Source organism: Glandiceps talaboti, chromosome 15 (assembly GCF_964340395.1).
Source record: "Glandiceps talaboti chromosome 15, keGlaTala1.1, whole genome shotgun sequence".
Lineage (NCBI taxonomy): Eukaryota > Metazoa > Hemichordata > Enteropneusta > Spengelidae > Glandiceps > Glandiceps talaboti.
In genome coordinates this window covers 14364335-14389162 of record NC_135563.1, presented here as the reverse complement: position 1 = coordinate 14389162, position 24828 = coordinate 14364335, and the positions used below count along the sequence as shown (strand labels likewise).

Below are 24828 nucleotides of genomic sequence, written 5' to 3'. Positions count from 1 at the left end.
TTGTATAGATATCACAAAACAAAAACTTGAAGCGCCTGAGTGTGTTTGTTTTACTTTTTCTCTGATTGTGTCATGTTATTAGGTATGTCAGGTATCGCGCAACGAATCTCATTCTAACACTGACTATAAACATTTTGAAAATGAAATATATGAAATACAGTATCAGTTTACATTCTCAAAAAAAAAACTACTGTGTCGTAACCTTAGCAACCATCGTTACCAATTCTAAACAGAAGCATTGTTTGGGAAAAAATGTCCGCTTGTGGTGTCAAAGTGAGCCTTAATACATTTGTGTACGTATGTGAATACATGCATGTATATGTTTGTCAGTTTACATGAATGCATGTTAAGATTGAAAATGTCCTCCGGTCCAAAAAAAAGGTAAATGTTATACTGAGTATTGGTCCTTTAAAGACCCTAAGTAAATTATTATATAACTAACACCGCTTTATGTGCGTTATGTCTTTGTATGTCTGTATGTTTCTGTGCGTCTGTTACGGAGCCAGTGTATATTCGTACACGATACAAATAACTGGGTTTTTGACAATAGCATGTGAAATGCAGCGTGCGACATCGAAAAGACGTTTTCAACAAAACCGAAACAGCATTGTACGTAAATTGAAAGGGTACAATGAAGACGATCTACGCCAACAATAACAAAAATATGTCGCTTGATTAATATTGGCAGTCGACGCATTCTTTGATGTAATGTGTATCATTTTTGAATTTTACAGTTGATTGAATTGCTTTCATTGAACACTGAAACTCGGATACACGTAGTGCTAGTATTCCTTTTTCGTTCAAGGTAATCACCATGGTTACTTGTAAACAGGATTTGAGTGGTTCTAGGAGATGAAAGAACAACTATTATAGTACTGTTACTGAACTTTCTTTATTTTTTTAGCCGTCGATATTTGTTTCTGTTAAACATCGACCCCACTTAGAAACACTATCTACTTTGATAACAGTATAGTACCAATTGATCTACTAATTAAGTGTATGGATAACACCTGAGATGTCTTGTTTTCCTCTCTGTGTGTGTCCTTCGCTCTATTCAATCTATTTAGCAACATCATCTAAATCGATATGACACCTAGCTACCACTATGGATAAAAATTTATCCATCATTGTTCGCAAGAAAGTGATATCAAGTTTGTCATAACCAAAACTGAGTGAACTATTTTGAAATGATCGAATTTGGTATACTGTTGTACAGTTACAATTTTTTCGTTTTCGGGAAGGCGCGTTTTGTGTGTACAACTGAAGAACGTGGTTTCGCGCCCTCAACCGACAAAGGGGCATGGACTTTCAAACGTAAGATATTGTCCTGTTCCAGTTTTGCTCGGTGATCTATTTTACCTTAAAAAGTTAAAGTTTCGTTTGGAAAGGTAATATTGATGAAGAAGCACCCAAGCACGCACGCACGCACACAAAAAGAAACAGCTATTGCGCAATAATCGTCCCCTGTGGTGCTTACTCGCAGTGGTAATGATCGCTGTTCGAATGTTCGAAATGAGTCAATTGGCAAGATGATGACAAGTTATTTTTACCGAGATATTCGTCCCCCGTTGAGGCATATAGTGAAAAGCTGCAGCATATTAATTCCCTTATATAAGACATAGCTTACAGTGCGTATAGAAACCATAATAATTGAAACACGTTCACAGATCTTCACAATCATATTATCATTGACAACCTCCTTGTTATACAATATCGAGTCTGAGCTGTACAAAGAAGACAGCTGGTAGCAGAGTGGTAACCATTGAATGAAATGTGTTTTATTTCTTACACATATGCTAGTCTGTAATACCTACCTTGACATATTGAAGCATATTTCTTTAGTTATTATATTATAACGACGTATTGACTCGGGCATTAACATATGGACTTATACCGTGCACACATACGTATCTATCCAATATATATTAAACCCACAGAAAGTGACAACGCCCCCACACTGAAATGATATCATCTGAATGAATTCACTGAAGTAAAACCATGGAATAATAGCCATGGAGACAACAGACCTATATGCGTCTAGGTTTGGAGAAGGCACTTAACTCTGCTGAAGTAAATGTGTGCATGTGTCGACTGTGACTTAGTTAGAAATATTGTTATCAAGAAAAGATGTGTCGTAATATTACAATGTTCAATCATCGAAGGACATTGTAATGTCAGGCTCCAGAACGAAAACGGCAACAGGTGATGGATAGCTTAATGCACACTGTAATGAACGTGACCTTGATCAGGATCACTGATCGTCGAGTACTAAAGAGTATGTCTAGTTAAGTTGTCGCTCTAAAAAACATACTCCACATACAGTCAGCATGGCCGATCGAGAGGCCAAGTCGAAGAAAGACACCTTGAACAGACCCGGATGTTCTCCGTGCAGTTTGTCTTCCCGGGGACGGAAAGCATTTCTTGTAGCACATTTAGTTTGTGTTCTTGTTCTTGTTAGTTACCTTTTAATCGGTGCTCAGATATTTCGAGCTCTTGAGACGGAAAAAGAAATGGAACAAAGGAAGCACGTGTGGGCATACAGAGACGATATGCTGAAGGAACTCTGGAAGCTAGGGCACGAAAGCGAAAACATCACTTGGCAGGAATGGAAAGAAAAAGCTGAAAGTCACCTGGACCATTTTTCAAGTCATTTAGAAGTTATATTTGTGCATGGTTATAGAACATCTTCGATGCATAGTCATTGGAATTTTGGTGACTCCCTGATCTTCTGTATGTCCGTAGTGACGACCATAGGTAAGATCGGAATACTAATGTAAGCTTACCACAGTATCTAGAGAATATCATGCTACAAATTATCGCTTCTTCATTTTTCGGTTGATGTTTTTAGCCAACAAAAATACATTTTCCCATGTGGTTACTTCCATAGAGCGAAAAGCCTATAAATATTACATAACTCCTATACTAATTTCAAAAGCCACAAAATGACATCTGTGACATCACCAGAAACGGACACCATTCATATTAATGCGTAAAGTAATACCCAGCTCTTCAAACTTCTTTCAATAACACATGTAGATTTCTTAAGAGTAATAGCAGATGGATTCATAGAAGTCTGAATTGGTGCTCGATGGTTACGTAGATGAAATTGGTATATTTTAGTAACTGACCTTTAAACGCGCGTTCGTAGCAAATTACCGTGACAGGTACTGAGTGAGACCACAAGTCGATTAGTGCAATATCACTAATGAGGATCGCTAATCACTTTGGAAATAAACGAGAAAATGTAATACAGTAGTTATTATATATTATTCGCAAATATCAATGTGAACAAATAACCACCAAATTATTAACGTGAACAAATAGTTGAATGTGAAAGGACAATCGCCAAAATTACAATATTAAGTTCACAAAAGTGAAAGATTTTGTATTATTAAAATGCCTTCGTAACAATCACTAGTAGTGTACAGGATTTCTAAACGAAAAGTATGCAGATGACTGGGCAAAGACTTAGAATATGAAAGACGGTGGATGAAGCCGAGGCAATTGATCAATATTTCGTACCCACATCGTGAGATCTTTGCTGACATCTGTGTTTTGGTAAATTGAGATATTCGTCATTTACAGATTTCATGAATAACAGGAATCCCGAGTTGTTTTCTGTTAACGGTTCAAAGGGAAAAAAACGGAACTACTCAAATATGCACAAGAAACTCAAGCAGAGGATAAAAGAGAATTCAAAACGTTTTGATTCGAGCAGTTAAGAATATACATGAAAATTGTAGGGGTCTAATATTACGATTCATACGAGTTCTATCAATACGGATCTACTATCCTACGGCTACGTACAATGACATGTCAGCCTTATTCAGTCATCTCAAATACATGCGTGACGTCCAAATTAATGTCCTTGGGATTAGGATGGTGATTATGACTGCATATAAATTGGAAACTAATTGAAGTTCTTTCGGTTACGTAAATACGTAAACACGTCCGACTTTTTCCATTGAGTAGAACGTGGAAACTACGTTTTTGTGAATTAGTCAGTGACAGGTGTGATAAAAGACAATCGTTCCTTGCATGTTCAATAACGGATGCATCTAATTTCCGACTTTGTTCGCCAGATGGGATTGTCCGATAGGCATAACTTATTCCTTTGATTTAAAGGGGAAAGACACGCTAAGAAATAAAAGGTTATTTTTGTATGTATTTCATTCTGGATAGATAGTCATTTCATAATTTCATGTCACGTAAATTTCGCGCGATTGCCAAGAAACACTTCTTGGTAACGACGCGAAATGTATGTGATATATTTGATGTTAAATCATGAAGTAACTCTCCATATAAACCAAAAATTGATGAAAATACCTTTATTTCTTGAAGAGGTGCTATTTAAGCTGAACATAATTTGTGAATATTTGTGAATATGCTTTTAGTATGTTTACATTGTTCTTGTCAAACACCAATTTGATTCGGCTTTCACTATAATTTTAAATTTTGTTGGGAAACATTGCATAATATTCTATATCCGTTCATCACATAGCGTGACTTCGTATTCAAACTGATACAATGAGGAACACTGACTAGGATTATTACTGCATCATGCTAATGATGTCGTGTGGAAAGGAGATCAGAACAATGATGTATTCTGGGCTTACAGACCCTTGGGCCATTTACTACGAACCGTACATTCCAATTCACCACGCACGTTTTTGGCTATTTCATATCACCTGCATATAATTTATAATTGGCTTATAACGATTTGCATATGATATTTTTTAATATTTTAATATTTCCACATTAGATACATTTTTATAGAAAGGAGTTTGAATTATCGTGGATATTATTAGTTATAACTCAACAATTACCAAACGGGAAACGATAAACCTCGCTGGTATTCATCATCATAATGATGAATGGTAATACTCAGAAGTCTGTGGTTCTGCAAAGCCTCTAATGCATTCTTATACACAAAGTACCACTGCAAACACAACCTGTTCGGCGTCTGTTTGAAGTCGAATTAATGAACAGTTCAATATCCTACCATCCTGATACTGAGGCCGTGTCTCTGATGTTATTCCAATCGAGCATCACGTATGCGCTGTTTAAGTGCATTGCGCACTCATCTTTGAAAGCATACATTTTAATCCAATTACAGTTCTGAAGTTCAACAACAACATCAGTACGATGGATATGTGTATCGCTTTCTTTTCTTCTTTATCTAAGTAATACATTTAAGCGTAAATCGTCACGGAAGGGGCTTCTTCTCGGTAGAGGAGACAGCCCACTTACCTCTTGATTGCGTTTACTCAGTGTGACCTTGAACATAATAAAGTATTTTTCCCTGCTGACTGTCAAAGAGGTCAATGTAACTTGTATTAGATAGATCTGTACTTGTAACATACTTGCTACTCACATCGCAACATGTAAAACTCGGAACAGATTTTTCGAGTCACTGCACGTCTGTCGAGATAATATTTCATTACCTGAAGTGCAATTACCTAATCAGATTTAAACGTTAAACCGTCTATATGTAAGTATGTGTTAATCTCAAAAAGTCACTCAAGAACGACAAAAGACCTAATTGCCACGCACCTCATCTCATTAATGGTGTAGCTGTCGAGACAAAGAAATTATCCACATACTCACACGTGTCAGCACGTTTGGTCTGTATGCTTGACTTTCATCCTATTTCTATCATACCTGTTTTTCACTCCAAAAATATTAGAACTTTTCTACAGGTTTCAAAGAGGGTGCAGAAAATATCCCCATACCTATTCAACACATATTTACAGTCGTCAAAGACACGGAGAACCAATTAAAAATCATTTTTCATGTATCGACTTGCGACAAGATGACTCTAACTTTTTTAGAACTTAATAACAAAAACAGAATTCATATTCCGTGTCCTTTAAATTGAAATAGGCAACAGCTAAAATGTCTGTGTTTTTTTGTTTTTTTTGTTTTTTTTAAATCTAATGATTTCCATAATAGGGCAACTTGTTCCTGGGAGTTGTACTACCGATAAATGTTGCACCTTTATTTAACTTTTTTGAGTCTGTGGATACACTACTAGCCTGTTATTTAAACTCTTTTTTTTTCTCTCTTGAAAAATAAAAGCTTCGCTCAAGGCACTAACGTTTGAGCTTGGACAACAACAGTTTCGTTCAAATAATTAAAGTCTACTCACGGAAAATAAAAGTTTCGTTGACATGACTAATGTTATCCGTGTAACTTATGATCCACCTTAGATATATCAATATTTCAATATTATGCAAATATATGTTCAAAGAACATACCATTACAAAATCCTGTGGTATGATGACGGAATATCACGCCCATCCTTGTGCATATCCACGTGATAGCAAACAATAATGGCACCCTCTGTCTCTGAGGGTATTTCGCAAACCTGTTCTATAAAAATTGCAATAAGAATAAAACGTATACCTTTTGTTAAATACTTGCTGTGGCATCTGAATTGATCGATATGCTATTAAGAAAAGTTTAGGAGGTTGAAATTGTTGCATTAAGATTATTTGATAAATCATATACTCCAGGGAAGTCTGGAAATGGAACACTTTAGCATCATATAACATTTTCTCCTAGAGCTAAGGGAATACACATTTATTTGTGATTCACATATGCTATATTAAGAACGGCTAAAGTTATTCTACTCACGAATCCTTACACTAAGTCGTAAGATAGTATTATTCTTCATAGTGAAGTCATAATTATTTAAAATTGATATATTGTTGCCCATTAACCCAACGGACACATCATCTAAATCCAAGAGATATGCTGCTAACCCATTTCAGGTGTTTCAATGATATTTTTTCAGCTACTGCCACAACGATATACGTTGTGTAGACTGATTACGTCATTCCCCAAAATATAAAGTAGATCGGAAAATTTTAACCATTGAATTAACCATTGACATATACTTTGGACGGTCAACTGTCGTATGGTTTGGCTGTTTTGTCGAACACTTTGTTGGTGTGTCTGTGTGTTTTCTCAGATCCTTCGTCGGTTTGTTTTGCCTGATCCATCATTGGTCTGTTTGTGTGTTTTGTCAGAGCCATTATTATTATTTGTGTGTTTTATTCCATGGTCTGTCTGTCTGTCTGTCTGTCTGTCTGTCTGTCTGTCTGTCTGTCTGTCTGTCTGTCTGTCTGTCTGTCTGTCTGTCTGTTTTGTCAGATCCTTCATTGGTTTGCAGTTGTCAAGTGTGTTTTGTCAGATCATTCGTTGGTCTGTATGTGTGTGTTGTCAGAGTCTTCGTTGACCTGTTTGCGTGTTGTGGCTGATATTTCATTGATCTGTTTGTGTGTTTTATCAGATCCATCGTGGGTCTATCTGTGTGTTTTGTCAGAGCCATTATTATTGCTTGTTTGTGTGTTTTGTCTGACCCTTTATTAGTCTGTCTGTCTGTCTGTCTGTCTGTCTGTCTGTCTGTCTGTCTGTCTGTCTGTCTGTCTGTCTGTCTGTCTGTCTTGTCAGATCCTTTGAATTTGTTGGTTTGTCAAGTGTGTTTTGTCAGATCATTCTTTGGTCTGTATGTGTGTGTTGCCAGAGTCTTCGTTGATCTGTTTGTGTGTTATGGCTGACATTCCATTGGTCTGTTTGTGTGTTTTGGTTGTTTTTCTGCCAGACATTTCTACTGATAAAGTACTATTTCATAAACTAACAAGCGAAAAGCAGATCCCAATAGATTATTTACATTGTCGTATCCCTAGGAAGCAGGCACACTGCATGGCATCGCAAGGAGCAGCCAAACCAATGACATCACTCGGTCTGTGGACCCTGACCACTGTGCTACTTTATGTATAAAGAACCTTACCTTTTCACCTGATGTAGTGAAGTGGTAACATTTAATCAAATATCTCATTAACGGTGTTGCATTATTGCATATGATAAAACTAATGCGTCAAGTGTACAGCTATGTAGTCTGGAAAGCACAATGAAAAATAGAGTCCATAGTGTATTCTACAATCATTTATTATTCATATTATTTTACAGCTAGCGCTGTTAATAGCATTTTTTCAATTTTTAACGGTTATGACAGGTATACCATGCTTTGTGTTCATACGTTGAATAACACTTGTATTTGTACCGTATAATTGACGTCAAAATATTGATTAATGTTGCAGACATTTCTGTAGAAACGATTCGTCACGTGATGATAATATTAATGCCTTTTATCTTTATGTCATCAACTCGGATGATTAGTCGGCTTATTTTGTATAATAACAGATATTGATACTTTAAAGGGTTGTATCAGATGGGGTCCTCTTAGGGGTCGTTTTCCCCTGTGCTTCTTTGCAGGTATTGTGAACAGTAAAGACCAATTGTTTGTCTTCTGTTCTGCCAAGTTATCTTCTTAGTGCTTGAATTCCTTAGCCTTCCTTCATCATTTATACACAGACAACGTGTGTACGTTAACATGAAGGAGGGGTATTTTGTGAATCACCTAGAGATTACCATACCAGGAAATGTTTTGTGATGTGCCGCTGGCAGAATCAAATCCCAAACTCTTTCCAGATAGTACACAACGCTAATGGCAAATTCTATTCATCCTATGAAAAATTGAAACTCTTGTTCAGATTATTGTGTGTAACATCCTTGAGTGTAAACCAAATCAAATGAAGTAATCGAACGAACACCTTTGTTGGGTTTTCAATAATTTACACAAGTGCGAACTTCGCCGTGTTATTTAGTGTTCCGTCTTGTTAATAACAACTGAATATTACCAAATCGTTTCAAAATTATTCAATTAAAGTGTTGATACCACAAAAGTAGGCCACTTTTAGCAAATGATGGAGACTGTACACATGGTTGACCCAAGGCACTGACGTATCGTTATCAAATTGTTATTACACCTGAGTCCTGAGATAGTGGAAGTAGGCAATAAACTGAAGTGGAATGAATTTTGTATGAGAGATAACGACCAGTTAATTGCTAAATCTGACAATGTCGTCATGATGAATGTTTAACAAGTTTATTTATTATTTATTGTTTCATTTTCGGTTTGGTAAAAGAAATGGCAATCCCTTTGTCTACTTTATTACCAACGTTTTGACCTCACACAGGAGGTCTTCTTCAGGGTAGATTAGTATGGTGTGCGTCAAGCTAGTAAAAACCGGCAGTGGAGAATGACCTTTCACTTTTGTCATGTTGAAGTATTTCTAAGGATATGGTTGTTTTCTTATAATGGTTGTTAAGATATCAATGATTACCCTGGTGTCGGTATATACCTATCCCATGCAATGAATATCACAGCGTTTTAGTCAACAACTAATGGCTCTACCTACGGAAGAACACTTGACTACCTGGCTGCATATACCTACACATTCTTATCATGTGTGATAGGATTGCACTTCTTGTAATATCAAATTTTCCTGTTCCCTGGAGGTCAAATCATGAAACAGTAAATATTTATCTTTGGTTAGTGAAGTCAGAAGTTATTCATGTGTGTGCATCGTATATACACGATCAGAATTTTTATTAATCAAATTGAAATTTGGTAATTTTCTGTACATCTCGTAAAAAGAAACCAAATTAACTCCAGAACCGTACCAGTCAAATTTACAAGCGAGGTAGTGATTATTCGACACGAATGTTATGCCTCGGAAGAAATGACAGGTGATATGTAATGTAAAAGTATAACAATGTCCAATTCTATGATTACATTTCTTGAAATTGAAAAGTATAAGACATTCTATCAGACGATTCCATTGAGTAGGACAGTGAGTAGGATAGATCTGTGGAAAACAAATGGAACGTATCATGAAAGTACATGAATTGCTTGGAAAAGGGAAATTGAGTGTCAATGTGTATTAAGGTAGATTGTGCGTCTGGGAAAACATTTACTGAAAATCGAAGTTCTTATTCGTGAGATCAATAGTTCAATGTAGGATAAGAGACTACATTTATTTTAGTTACCAGACTCCCCCATCCCCCTTCTAACTAAATTGGCAAAAATTGAAACACAAAATAGTATTTCAGACAGCACAATCAATTTCAAATCAGTATGTAGTAGTGTGTATTGCTATGAATGCAAAGCCAGTAAATAGTTCTTTTGTTGACACTTTACTATATTTTATTGCCACGCATTTTACTATATAGCGGAAATTCTTCCATTTCTCAATTTGATTTTAGAAATATTTGTATATAGGGTACAAAACAGATTCATTAGAAATAAAATCGTTTTTGTAGGGTGAGAACTAAAATGGCTCAAATCCCCCCCCCCCCAAAAAAAAAAAAAGTTAAAGAATTTAATTTTTTGTCCTACATTGAACTATTGATCTCATCCCTTACAACCTCCCTAAAGTTTGCGATATGGAAATTTACATTTGATGGTCCTTTTGAAATAAATTTGGGGGCGCCGTCGTCTTCTTTTCAAGGCAATCAACAATCTTACATTTTCCCATTTTCCCATCTTACATTATTCAGCGACCATTTTGGATAATGGCTTAATCTTGATAACAATTTGACCTCTGTTTCAAAACTTTGTACGATGACCCTTGATTTTTCCGCCTTGATTTTAACTAAGTATACGTAGGGGTTTTGTTTCTCTCCTTGAACAAACAGTAATAGTTTAAGCAGTTTAGTTCCGAGGCTCGTTTCATGTTAACTCCGAGTGAAACTTTGATATAGTTTAGCATGTGCACTAAGGATTTAGATGAATAATTACGTGAAGAATTTATACTTGCACACATGTGAAGATGTAAGATTAAGTACCGTAATAAGACATTTGGAAGCACGACATATCTGTAACCACCATCCTATCATAATGATCACCTGATTTGTTACCATCGCCAATTCCATCAATTGTCTCTCTTCCTGCCTAAAGTCTCATCTTTGAATGTGGAGAATTGGATGTGACTTGTTCAGGGTATATTCATCATACAAGGGTTTGTTATTATATTTTGACATTATTAGCAAAATCTGTTCCACCTGACCATCCTTTGCTAGCTGTTATTGTGTGATGATTCAAAGTAAGCCTTGGGCACTCATATATGCAGGGGTCAGAACGTCATTTTTCAAGGTTATACCTCAATCATCATCAAGTTTCAACTGCAGCAGTGTAATCATCACCACTTATTTCCAAGAAACGGGCTTTTATTTTCTTCATTTAAGATTGATACACAGTTTGGAAGCAGGTGTTGAAAAAAACAAACGAGTTTTATTTGAGGTTTTGTTATCTTCTTTTTAAAACATCACATGACAAATCCTCCATGTTGTCTGTCTAGGCACGAAAACACGTGATTATGTGAAATGTGTTTGGACAGTGATCACAAACTGATAGCATTATAATCTAGTAGATTGATGGTGCATCGTACTTTGTCCGCCCTACTTTTACATCAGCACAGAAAGTGCACGTCACAGGTTCAGGGCCGTAGCCTAACAAAATTGCCAAGGGGGGGGGGGGGCAGAATTTGGTGCAATCATGCATTTAAAATTTAGAAAAAGTGCTAATTTACATAAATTTGCATGTCAACGGGTAACCTAACCCATCACATTGGGTAAGTAGCTATAGGTCGATTTCATTTTTTCACAATGCTTGACAAGGATAAAACAAACCATATATAATAACAGCAAAATATTTCAGGTCGAGTTTAGATAGAACTTATTCAGTCATCTTGATACTATCTCATGCAATTTGTCTGCATAGCTACAGTTAGGAAATGTACACAATTTACGGTTAAACAAATGGTGCAGTTCCTTGTACCCTCTCTTCTCAAAAAATGTTAAGCCCGCCAATTGAAACTCAAGCATTATTTTAGCCACCCCTTCTCAGGCTTCTGTCACCTATACTACAGTGGAGATATAAAATCATATGGTACAATGATTGGAAGGAGACAACTCCAAAGGTGAAAAAAAAATTGAAAATAAGACAGTGTAGGAGGCCATTTAGAGGCATAAAATATCAAACCATAGACATAATAAAATACCAGAATTGAAACAATTATGCTATGTATTACATATTATCTGGAAGTGTATTTTGTAGTGGCAAAGCTGAGAGATATTATGCGGATGTGCACATGGTAAATGACTTCTCCTGAAGTTTAATTTCGTTCCAAAAAATCCCAAATAAAGAGCAAAACATTTCACGACTTTCAGACTTTTGATGGCCCAATGGTCGTAAACTTTTGTTCAATTCTTTTTAGTGCACATTGGACATTTAATCTCAATTCATGCTTGTATGCAACATCAGAGCCAAGTAAACCACTGTATAAGATATTATATAATTTGGAATAGACTCAAATGTATATTGTTACATGTACTATTCAGAAAATATAAAGAAATATCCTTAATTTTGAAAAAAAAAATGCGAAGCCCGCATGAAGATATATTGCCCGTCACCAATAAAACATATATGGGTAGGTCTAATGGTCTAATGTCGTATCTTTCAAAGTAGTTGCCGAAAAGATGTCACATTCAAAGTAAAAAAATGGATGGTGCTTTCTCAAATAAGTAACACAACAAAATAATCATTTTCTTTACCCAACTCACAAAACTGTTATGGCCTCGTTTATGTCGGAACCAAAGGTGAACTCAGTGAATTCTCCTTGTCATTATCATTATAATGGAAATTGAAGTTTGGATTTTGATGTCGAAGGTACAGCTCTGTTTACAAATTCAGGGCCATTCTTTCCATAGCAAATTGTCGCTTCAAAATGAATTGCGAAATAACGCTAGTGTCAGTGTGCAATGAGATAATTATATCAAACAACATTTTAACCAAAGACAACGTCGAACACAATTATTGAAAGAAATGTTTTCAAATAGTGGATCTTAAACTGCGTACTTAGTTTAATAGTTTTTCAGGGCGACCAAATATTCCAAACAGCATGAAATGTTTTAATATAAGGAACAAGATGTAAATGAGATCGGTCACTGCATGCAGCATAGCAGGCAACCTCACGTTGAACGACTTTATCCGTCTTTTTTTTTTAGTTTCACTCGAACAAGATGTAAATGAGATCGAGCGCATCTTCGGAGTCACGAGTCACTGCATGCAGCATAGCAGGCAACCTCACGTTGAACGACTTTTTCCGTCTTTTTTTGAGTTTCACTCGCTGACATTATAATTTCGACTTGCTATCTTCAAATGAAGGAGACTTTCAAGAGTACTGTTACTCGCAGAAAATGCACAGTGCATGTGCGCACTTCTTTTGTACTTTCCCGCGCAAAAAAAAATTAATTTGCTGTAAAATGTTAAATTTTTTAACTGGACACATTTTAATTCAAAGTTAAGCCAGCGTACAATAGTGATATAAGATACATATTAGCCATGAGTCAGTGTACAGTCACTTTAGTGAACTATCCATTGAAATCGCGCATGCTATGAATCGTCACGTAAATAACGATTTTAATAGCATCGCTATGTATTCAAAAAGTAGCTTTTTTTCTTTCTTTTTTTCCAAAATCTCAGGTGGGGGGGGGGGGGGCAGCTGCCCCCCCCCCTTGCCCCCCCCCCCCCAAGGCTACGGTATTGAGGTTACTGCATTTTTGGAATTGAGACTGGGTTAAAACAGAAGCAGTGAAGGACAGTAACAACAATCAAATAGAAATAGAGAAAAAAATGAAGGTAATTGAATCTGAATTGAAGGGTGGAAACACAAACAGACATAGAAGTACAGATTGAAATATTTGTGAAAGTTACTTTTAAACTCCAAGTGTACTTTCATTACGTATGAACTTTTATATAATATAGGAGAACTTGATTCCACGTGTACAATAAATTGCCGGCGTCAGAATCATCATAGGTGTGGTGTTTACTAGTTTATTTAATCCCACTCTATCGATCACGTGGAGAAAGATGACTGATCACTTAAAACTAGTTACCGCTCTTATTGGCATGTTGTGAGTGTTCCTGTTGTGTGAAGTCATTCCCTACCTCGTCTTTGAGCAGACAGTGTTGTCCCTAGAATGTTGACATGAAAAAAAGTCTGACCCTACTGTGAAATCTAACATTGCCAACATTAATGCTTTGAATACAAACAACAACTGTCAGTACTTATAGTTTCGCCTTATGAATGAGACAACACGGGCATCGGGAACAGAAGGATCAATACACACCAATTCAAGTTCAGTGATGTATATGAGCTCTGCATATCAAGTGTAAGTAATGTAAGTCATACGCCCAATAACAAAGTACTGCCAATCGCCGTACTAATCTCTCTGTCACGACAAGCGATATTGCTTACACGTTCTTCTGCGCAATCACAAAAGTGTTTTATTGAACTAAATACAAATTACATTTTGTTAATGAAACCATAAGGGTTGATTGTCAAATCTTCTTCTAAATTACTAAATCCCTTCGTAAGTGATCTACCACGTTTATTACGGTATAGTCTATCTTCATTTCTTTAAGTGTTTCGTCAACTGTCTAAGCTGTGCCATCTGAATGAGCAAGGCTTCAATTACGGAAGGAGTTGTGTAGGGGTAAAGAGCATGACCATTTCACATCAAGTCAAACACTATTACTAACTTGTGCATTCATTGCCGATGGTAGACCTCATCTGTAACTATTGTAAAATTAATAGATGCACTGCTGCCTTGACGCGGGAAACCCGTTTTGGAGACTTGTAAGTGTAGTGTTTTTCATTTTCTCGCCCTCTGATTGGATTGGATGCGATTATTGAGGACATATGCTTGATTGATTCCATTGCAACGTGCGACAGCTCAAAGGAAAACTAAGATTGGTTGAATGATCCTGCCCACCAAAGCGTGTTCTTGTGCAACCGCTTTTTCTTTTGTTTTGCATTACCAACATATGATAATATATATATATATATATATATATATATATATATATATATATATATATATATATATATATATATATATATATATATATATATATATATATATATATATATATATATATATATATATATATATATATAGCATGACCATTTCACATCAAGTCAAACACTATTACTAACTTGTGCATTCATTGCCAATGGTAGACCTCATCTGTACTATTGTAAAATTGATAGATGCACTGCTGCCTTGGCGATATACTGTATAGGATATACTGTACCCAGATCGGGCCTGAGAATAGCACAAAAGAAGACGCGTGCCATTGTTGTTACTTAAGACGTTGTTTTATACGTTGCTTGGTAGTACATCGGAATCTATTGACTGTGTCCAAACTCTTTCATGCCCATTCCACGTAAAATTAGAATGTTATACGTGTCATTGCAGCACATGAATAACATTACTTAGGATAGTGTCACTTGTTTATGTTGCACGATGTGTCTCTCTCCCCAGAGTCATTTGTGTATTTTCCGACCTTCGGTATCAAACCCGAGTCTGAGAAATATAAAGAATGGAGAGACTTTAGATATTTCTGCTAATTTCAGTATTCTTCCAAATGAGTAAGGCATGGCTGTGTAACCGAACAATAAACAGATATCCTGTTACCATAGCAATGCGAATGACAAGCTGTGAATACAGTAGTTTTTAAATCACCTTGGTAAACTGTCAGTGAAAGAAATAACATTTGGTCTAATAAACCATTTCAATATACTGATTTATTGCTGTGAAATAATAGTGACGTTGGCATAGTTACCGTCTTACTGGTTATTATCCTGATGTCAAATGTTAGGTTTTAATCAATCAAATGTTGACATGGTTAAGTAATAGGCCTTTCCAACATTTGCCATGGTGGCGCTCTACTTCCTGTCTATGTGTACCTTGGGGGTATACATGGTATAGGTTACTCGGCTAATCGTAGAGCACTGCTGCTTTCCATGATATCTGAACAGTATGAAAAACACCTCTGATTTACACTTCTACAGAATACCAAAGGAACAAAGCTCTTACGAAACGGTGCTATTAGGTGATGATACCCCCAATTTGTTTGCAGTATGAAATGACTTATTCGGAGAAGTAACAATCTCTGACAATCTTAAAAAGCAATTTCCTGGATTAGTCGTTCATTACACAAATTTTGATAACATCCTCGTTATGAAATACAATTCATATCGTGATTGCATTCCGATGTCCCGTGTGTTATTTACTAGTCCGTATTCTTTGAGTGTAGGTAGTCTATATAGCTGGTGCACCAAAACAAGTAGCTAAACATATAGATTTAGTGTTTCTGAATTCAAAATATTCTGTACTCAAAGCAGTGACAGATCATGGAATGACAGATCATATTTTTGCTGGCAAGCTAATCATACCAATAACTGCGTGCAATGTCTGTATCGGGTGAATCTAGAAGAATATTGACATCAATCAAACCTGTGACACACGTCATAATATTTTAAGAAACTTTTTGCCTTTCGCATTTTGCAATGTACTGCCAATTTCATGTTCATGTGTTCACATGTGCTGTTTGATACCGCCAGGAACAAACCAATAAGATCAGAAACTAATTGCATATTCTACACTTTAAGATGGCAAGATTGCAATTTTAGCTACATTTTGTCTAAAATGAAATAAACCATTGAAATTGTACTGCAACTAGACTCAGACACACAGACGCTAATGTCAGGAATTCATAGGTGTTACAATGACGATTGCGAAGTAAGTTCTCCTGACAAACATTTTTTTTTGTAACAGCTGTCTAACGTTGTCCAACAATACGCACACTTCATTTTATACCATGCGTAGAGTTAGCCTGTCTAATACCTGTTTAAATGTATACGAATGTGGCATACAATTGATACATATTTGAATAATGTTATGATATATGATAACCAAAAACATCATGTATTCCCAACTTTCATATTACTGTTACTTCTCTGTACTTGTCGTTGACAAATTTTGAAGCTTAGCTCGTAGTAATCACAACGTTTGTGTTTACTTTATTCTGTAAAAAATAGAAAAATGTCTTTCTCGCTTTGTTCAGTATACTAGTCACTTTTTAAACAAAGCAAATGTCAATATTTGCCCAATCTTGTCCATTTCTATAGTTTAACTATATTCCAAAGAGGTTCAGCCATAGACCCTCCAATCAGTGTGTCGTTGAACTCACAGATGTAATTCCCTTGTCATAAAATCTCATTGCGACGTGACATCACAGTTTTTGAAATACAGATCAAGGGTAGTCATATCCGGAGATATAATCCACTCCTTACACACTCGGTGTATACATGATGGAGTGTCTATGGTTCAGCTAAAACACAGGTTAACTTAATGTCTTATGGAATATCTTAAATGATAAATCCATGGAAGTTATTAAGATATTTATCACATCCTTACGAAGGCCAAAGTACTTTGAAATTCCTTTCTAAGGATGATAGCCACTTCAAATTTTAACCTATTTTTAGTGGTGTTTTTTTTAGCACAGACAGTTATGAATTTGATATTTCGAACTAATTTCCTGTTTTCTTTACTGTAGAACATGGGAACTGTCTGAACATTTTCTGATTTTTTTTCTCGCGCGATTGTGAAAATAAACGGACGTCATACAGCTATAAAACGATTCAGAAATCAGTAATGAAATAAAATGGGTGCTCTCTCACATATATCACGTTAATATATTCTATTGATGAGATGATAATCCGTTAGTCGGCAGCATTTGTTCGTAATTACTACAAAGCTGCCGTCTCAATATGTATTCAAACTCAGCTATGGTGCCGTTTTTCTGTAATTGCATGCTGTAGATTTTAGCTCGATTATCTTTATTTTATTTCCAATGGCCGATGTCTCACTGTACCAGCAAGCAATCACTCATACGGTATGTTCATCTGTCTATCGGCGCAGTCTCTGTCATTCGTCTGTAAATCTGCATATCTGACTGAATCATGTGTCTGTGCATGTGAGTCTGTCTGTCTGTCTGTCTGTCTGTCTGTCTGTCTGTCTGTCTGTCTGTCTGTCTGTCTGACTGTCTGTCTGCCTGTCCGCCTGCCTACCCGTGGCCGTTCTCATTGGATAAATATGGCTGATTGTCTACACTTTTTGTCATAAAACCTTAGCATTTGGGTGTTTGAGACACACACAATTCTTGTTTGAAATATGCACAATCCTTGTTCGAAACACACACAATCCTGGTCATAAGAGCTTAGCATTTGCCGTTTTGTGCAACAATTTACTCTAAAACAGGACATATCAAAAGATGCGTCAGTTCCAGGCGACAAAATAAACAGTCCAGTCGAAACCACACCAACGTGTGTCTGCATCAACTCTCACTGACGGAACCCTTGATGTCTGCTAAGCTCTTATGACCGTGTAGACTACCCGAACTGTCAATCCGTGTTGACGGCCCTTTGATGTGTGCTGTTTTAGAGTAAATTGTAGCAAAAAACAACCAAATGCTAAGGTCTTATGACCAGGATTCAGTGTATCTCAAACAAGGATTGTGTGTGTCTCAAAAAAGAATTGTGTGTGTCTCAAAAACATCCAAATGCTAAGGTTTTATGACAAAAAGTAATACGTCATCAATACGCCATGAATACAAGTCTGATTTTTCATTCCCTTGTTTACATACGTACTTTTCAAATGGTTGACTGTTACACTAAAACCCGATGCTGCAATCATATCGGAACGCACGCGTCATACGTATATAAACAAAAAATATTCAATTAAAAATATGGCTCAGCCAAACGAGCTTTTAAAGACTACTTACTTGGTATTTAAAATTCTTTACGGTGAAAATAAAAGTGAAATATTTTCACTGAAATGCAGTTAAACTGTTGATTTAGTAAAAATTGGCTTCAAGAAAGAAGAAAATATTACATGTAAATATTGACTATTAGAAACTGTTATTTAACTTCTCCAGTACGTTCTTGCCAATAAATGGGCCATGTAATTATATACGCCATTTTCAAATGTTCAACTTTGCATTTAAATCCGATTCTCCGACCCCGTCGGAAGGCATGTAGCAAAATCTATTCAATTAAGCTGATGATTGGTTCACATAAGCGACCTTTTAAACACTTGGTATTTAAAAAGACTTTAAAGTGAAAAATAAAGTGGTCTGTAAAAATGCATTTTAACAGTTGATTTAATAATAACGGGAAAGAAAGAAAGTAGCTAATAAAGAGATATAAAATGACTATCAGAAGCTCTGTTATTTAACTCATTGGCAATAAACAGCCACGCGGCTTCTCTCATGATCGAATAAGATATTTACCACAGGTAATATAAACCATGAAATGTGCTGTTTCCAATTAATAAAGGATTACATCTTCCACCTCCACATTTCTGTTTTCCCGGGGATACGTTTTCAAAGGACAATTATTAATCCCTTTCGTGGGCAATATGGGTTGGAATAAAATATTTAGGGTGCAGATTATCATTCAGAATATTTAATATTCAACTCTGTAGCTGCGTATGTGGCGGGACTGCTCCTTTGAAGATAAAGTTATCTCACTGCAACAAGATTTCTCAATCAAATCATAACTGAAATATGGTATATCATACAATGGCTTGCTACCAATTTCCACTTTATATCATATCAGCAAATTGCGTCACTGTACTCAATTAAGTGATGATGCATTTAGTAGATTTTGCATTCCAATGACCTAATTTGCATTCTTTATATTTGTAAACTTTACCATTTTAACTTTAGTCGAGATTAGTGCGTGACTGATTTCGTAAACCAAGGCGACTAAAAGATGTTTATTACCAGGCTGCCCCAGGCAGTATCTGGATCGATGTCTGAAGATTGTTGACTAAGAAACTTGCTTTTTAATTACGGAAATATATGGGCACATTAAAGCAAACAATGTCTGCTGGTGAAAACTTGAATTGAAATCATTTCTCATTGAGGAGTTGACGTCAAAATACAGATATATACCGTACAAAATGTTTGATGAAATAACTTCAACCCGATAATTCAATCACTAATCTTATCAAACGACTAATAATAGAGCCCTTGGCGAGAGGGATTTGAATTATATTCGCCGATATGTCTACAATAAGGCTAATGACTAGCCTAGCAGACCGTCTCAATTGCTCAATCGTCTGTTAAGTAGCTGTACAAATTGATGATAATCAATGATGTTACTTAATATTTCGAATCAACGATTTTCATTTATCGAAATTGACAGAAGTACAATTGTTAATTTAGGTATGTCTAAGGGTGGAACATACATGCATACATACATACATACATACATACATACATACATGCATGCATACATACATACATACATACATACATACATACATACATACCTACCTACCTACCTACCTACCTACCTACATACATACATACATACATACATACATACATACAGACAGACAGACAGACAGACAGACAGACAGACAGACAGACAGACAGACAGACACACACACACACACATACATACATACATACATACATACATACATACATACATACACATACACACACGAGCGCGAAAACGCACCGGTGTGTGTGTGTGTGTGTGTGTGTGTGTGTGTGTGTGTGTGTGTGTGTATGTATGTATGTATGTATGTATGTATGTATGTATGTATGTATGTATGTATGTATGTATGTATGTCTGTCTGTCTGTCTGTCTGTGTCTGTCTGTCTGTCTGTCTGTATGTATGTATGTATGTATGTATGTATGTATGTATGTATATACAGTGTATATGTATATATACATATATATTACTCTTGGAAATTACTCGTTAACTATAGTAAGCTGGAATACAGGTATGATAATGTATACTTACACTAAATCAAGACATACAATGATAGCCACATTGCTTGCTATTTGATACGAAGGCTGATGAGACAAGGGCATGTTTTACACCGTGTAGTACTCAAATTACTGCTTACGAAATTAAACGTTACGAAGGCCACGCACGACAGAACTAATCTGTCCACTATCTAGTTTTCCTAGGATATTAAGGTCGCACTCGGCCACGAATGACAGAACATACAAGGCTATCGCTTGAACTTATTACACAAGGGCCTGCATAAACACTGATGTGACTGATCCCCGTGGCATATAGCTGCCAATGTCATTGTTTTAGCCGTCAAATATTTAACCATGTTACAACAAAGGTTGGCGTAAATTTCATGAAATTATAATTAATTCAAAAGTGAAACCAAGTTTGTAACAGTCAGAAAGAACGCATCTTTAGTCGTGCCTAAATAACCATTTTATTTGGAATACATGTCCTTGTTCTCTCGAACCTCGCTATACTAAGAGTACTTATAGTGTCAAAAGGCGGATTATCCTGTTGAAGATGAACCTAATATATAAGATGTCACTGTGTAGGTCGGACTGCATGCAATTCGTGAATGGCTTAATTGTCACACTACACCACCGTTCATACTATTGGTGTTGAATGATATCAAATTAAAAAGGGGCATTAATTTATCGGTGAACTTTTCAGCTGAATGAGAATAAATAAAGGGTACTACATAATGAAAGCATTGTTAGTTAGGTTTTCTTTTGTGTGTTTTTTATACAAATTTCATGGTGCTAGATTATTATGCATTGTCACCCGGGCCCAGATGTAAAACGTTTCCTTTTGACGGCTTTGGGTCCATTTTGTCAGCGGCATTCACCTACCGAGTGTGTAAGGAGTGGATTATATCTCCGGATAAGACTACCCTTGATCTGTATTTCAAAAACTGTGATGTCACGTCGCAATCAGATTTTATGACAAGGGAATTACATCTGTGAGTTCAACGACATACTGATTTATGGTTAATAAGAAGTGACAGATCAAGTACAAGGCCAGCTTTACAAGGTGGATAGGGATATATTTCATCAGTGTCTCATAGTCACTGTCAAGGTCAATATTAATATACCTGTAAACTTTCCAGTTAAACTACAGATAATCAAACCCACTAATTGTGGTGTGTAGATTTACATGACTTGTCGAACTAAAGTTTAAGGAGAAATGAGCCAACTTCAGATACCATATTTATCAAGAACATACATACTTGCATAAACCTAATTTACTATAACATTTATGTTGAATTGTGCCTTGAAGTAGGTATAAGATCTCCATTCGGTATTGACAGGTTTGTGCACGTGTATCTCTATGATGGTGACATTGTTTGGGTGCACTGTACAACCGACATTTGTAATATTAATAACTGCCGACATTTGTACCAGTGCCATTTCTCAGAAACGACTTATGCGTCCCAAGCTTGCCTTTTTCAATAAACGCCAACGCTATTACTACTATAATAATAAACCTTATTCTCCCCTGCTGCGTTGAAAGTATTTCTTGGAATAAACCTTTATTCAGAGACTTTAATGTCAAATATCAAATATCACTGAGTCCACGAATGCCATTTCTCTGACATGTCTTGTACGTTTCACCCCAGTCATTACACATTGAAGAGAGATCAGATACACAGCAAAACACCGACCAATACTATCAAAGCGAAGAATACCTTTAACTTTCCCAATGTTGTGTTGCCATTTTAAGATGGATTGGCTCACATTATTACGCCAGAGATTCTTTTACAATAAACACCAACGCTATTGTTACTTTGTTATTCTCCCCTGCTGAGTTGATGATAATTCTTGTAATGAGCCTCTTCCACAAACTTAAATAAATGTCACATGTTATTTATTAAACAAGATATCATAAAGGCTATACTTCCATGGTTAAGCTTATATTCTGGTTACATAGCATGCATTTTAGTTGGACAGTACAACATCGTCACATTCGTTTCTAACCTACCGAACGTTCCTAGCTGGCTATATATTTTACTGTTACTGCATATACTTGGAAACATGAACAATATATTTTTCAGTTATCACAAGTCATATCATATTCCCAGTTACTCTCATTACAGTAATTGCCTTCGGGTAATTGAATTGTGGTTAGGATATTCAAGGGAACTTTGAACCCATTTTTATTGAAATTCAATTGAATATGATGTCATTATACGTGCTTCAGCATGTGCAACAACAAAAGTATATTAAAACAAGAACAAAAATAGAGAACAAATGGAGAACAAATATCCCTCGTTGCAGCCATTTTATGTTTTATGTCCTAATCATGCGCAGCTAAAATTTCAATAAGAGGAGAGTAGTAAAATGTGACATTTAACCGTATGTCTCCTGACGTTTGGATCAATCCACTAATTAATAGAATCTCCCACGCCGCAACCGAGGGGTAGGAAGACTTGAAGAAAAGAAATGAATATCATAATTATCTGATTTGGTTATGTTGGCCTTTAGGATATGCGTATTATCGATTGAAATATTGTACGTGCCTTAAGTCTAATATATATACTTTTTTACATTCGAGGATGTAATTAACATGACTATTTTATTAAAACTCACTAACATCGAAATTTGATAGGCGATAGACGTATGCTGAGGTTATTAGTAAATCGTATTTATGAAATTACAAATGTCGTTTGCGGTAACGCCAACGGAGAAACACCAGTTATTTCTATGCTAGTCTCATGAGGAATGCCAATTAAAGGTTCGCCTGAATGAAGTATATGGTCATTGAAAACTTTTATAACGACAGTTGTGTTGTGTTGTGTTGTGTTGTGTTGTCTTGTGTTGTCTTGTGCAGTGCTGTGCTGTGCTGTGTTGTGTAGTGTTAAAAGCTACGTTATGTTATGCTATGCTACTATGCTATGTTACGTTACCGTGTGTTATGTAATGTTATGTTATGCTATATATGTTACATTATGTCAAAGGTTACGTTACGTTAGGCTGTTCTGCTATGTTATATTATGTTACATTTAATTTATGTTACGTCTTGTTATGTTATATTATGTTACGTCATGCTATGTTATATTATGTTACGTTATGTTATGTTATGCTATGCCATGCTGTTTAAAAAAAATCTATGTTATGTTATAACGAAGGGGGTCACATGAATGTACGAGTATTCTTAAAATACAGTTTCCCTCAAAATTTCTTTAAAATGTAATCTTCCGAAGCTGAATCATAACATTGTACGCCACAGTATGATACTGAGACTCGCGCCATTGTATATTTCTTTAATCTAATGAATATTCAAATAAAGACAACAGGGGCGGATAATGACTTTTTAATGCATACACCAATCATTACAGACATTTACAATATTACATACCTGGTAACAATGTAAGTACCAGCGGTAATACGTTTTTATATGACCTCTATTGCCTGTGGCATAACTTGTATGGTGACTGAGTATAGCCAAGAGAAAATGCCCTTAATTAAAGCTCAGGATTACAGTTAAATGTCAATTTATAAAATAAGAGCTAGGTTAAATTAAACATTCTCAATACTGATAAATGATCGGCTTCAGTTTGCAGTCTTTTGAATAATTCAATTAATAGGGAAAAATCGTAGTAATATTGCAGATTAACATTAATAAGGTAACTTTGTCGGTGGTGTTCTTGTCTCACCCGTTTAGTGATTCGTACGAGAAATTAGCGATCCGCCGGTCAAAAACCGCAATCTTTGGATCATTATAACCAGACAGACAATTTTAATATTTAATCACGACTTAATCGTAGTCTGTCAGAGCCTTGTCCATTGGTGCTATTACAAAGTAAAGTTTGAATTATTGTGATGCAGACTCACACGCACATACGAGTACCTCCAGGGTCTACCCGTTATAGTACGAACTTCAGAGAAAAGGTATTCCTTACTTATTGTCGCAAAGTTTGGTGGAAGACCGATGGCCAGCCATCTAATTAGTGTTCCATTAAATGCATGAATTGGCGTAACGAGAACTCGTTTACTAAAATGACTTGATTCGTTGTATGTACTGTAACAGATGTGTTAATACCTGAATGTTTGCTATAATTATCTCTAAATACTTACCTCATTTGAAAAGTTTCGTGTCAATCACGTGATATTACCTTTCTAGATCTTGCCATTTCAAAATTTCAATATTACGGAAATCTACTTCCGTCATTGTGTAAAAGTAAAAAGAAATCCATAATTCAGAGAATTAGCTGTACTCAAAGAAAAATGTAATTGATGTAATTATCAGATTAAC

The 24828-nt window shown here is 35.9% G+C and overlaps 2 protein-coding genes across 2 annotated transcripts in view; both read left to right on the top strand.

Moving 5' to 3' along the window:
- Positions 1-24828, top strand: part of LOC144446975 (deoxynucleoside triphosphate triphosphohydrolase SAMHD1-like) — a 367634-nt gene that overhangs the window by 279862 nt on the left and 62944 nt on the right. The gene's annotated exons all lie outside the window — the stretch shown is intronic.
- Positions 2328-24828, top strand: part of LOC144446247 (TWiK family of potassium channels protein 7-like) — a 35580-nt gene continuing 13079 nt past the window's right edge. The window contains exon 1 of the mRNA XM_078135999.1: positions 2328-2754. Coding sequence (XP_077992125.1) covers positions 2328-2754 — 427 coding nt within the window. The remainder of the gene's footprint in view (positions 2755-24828) is intronic.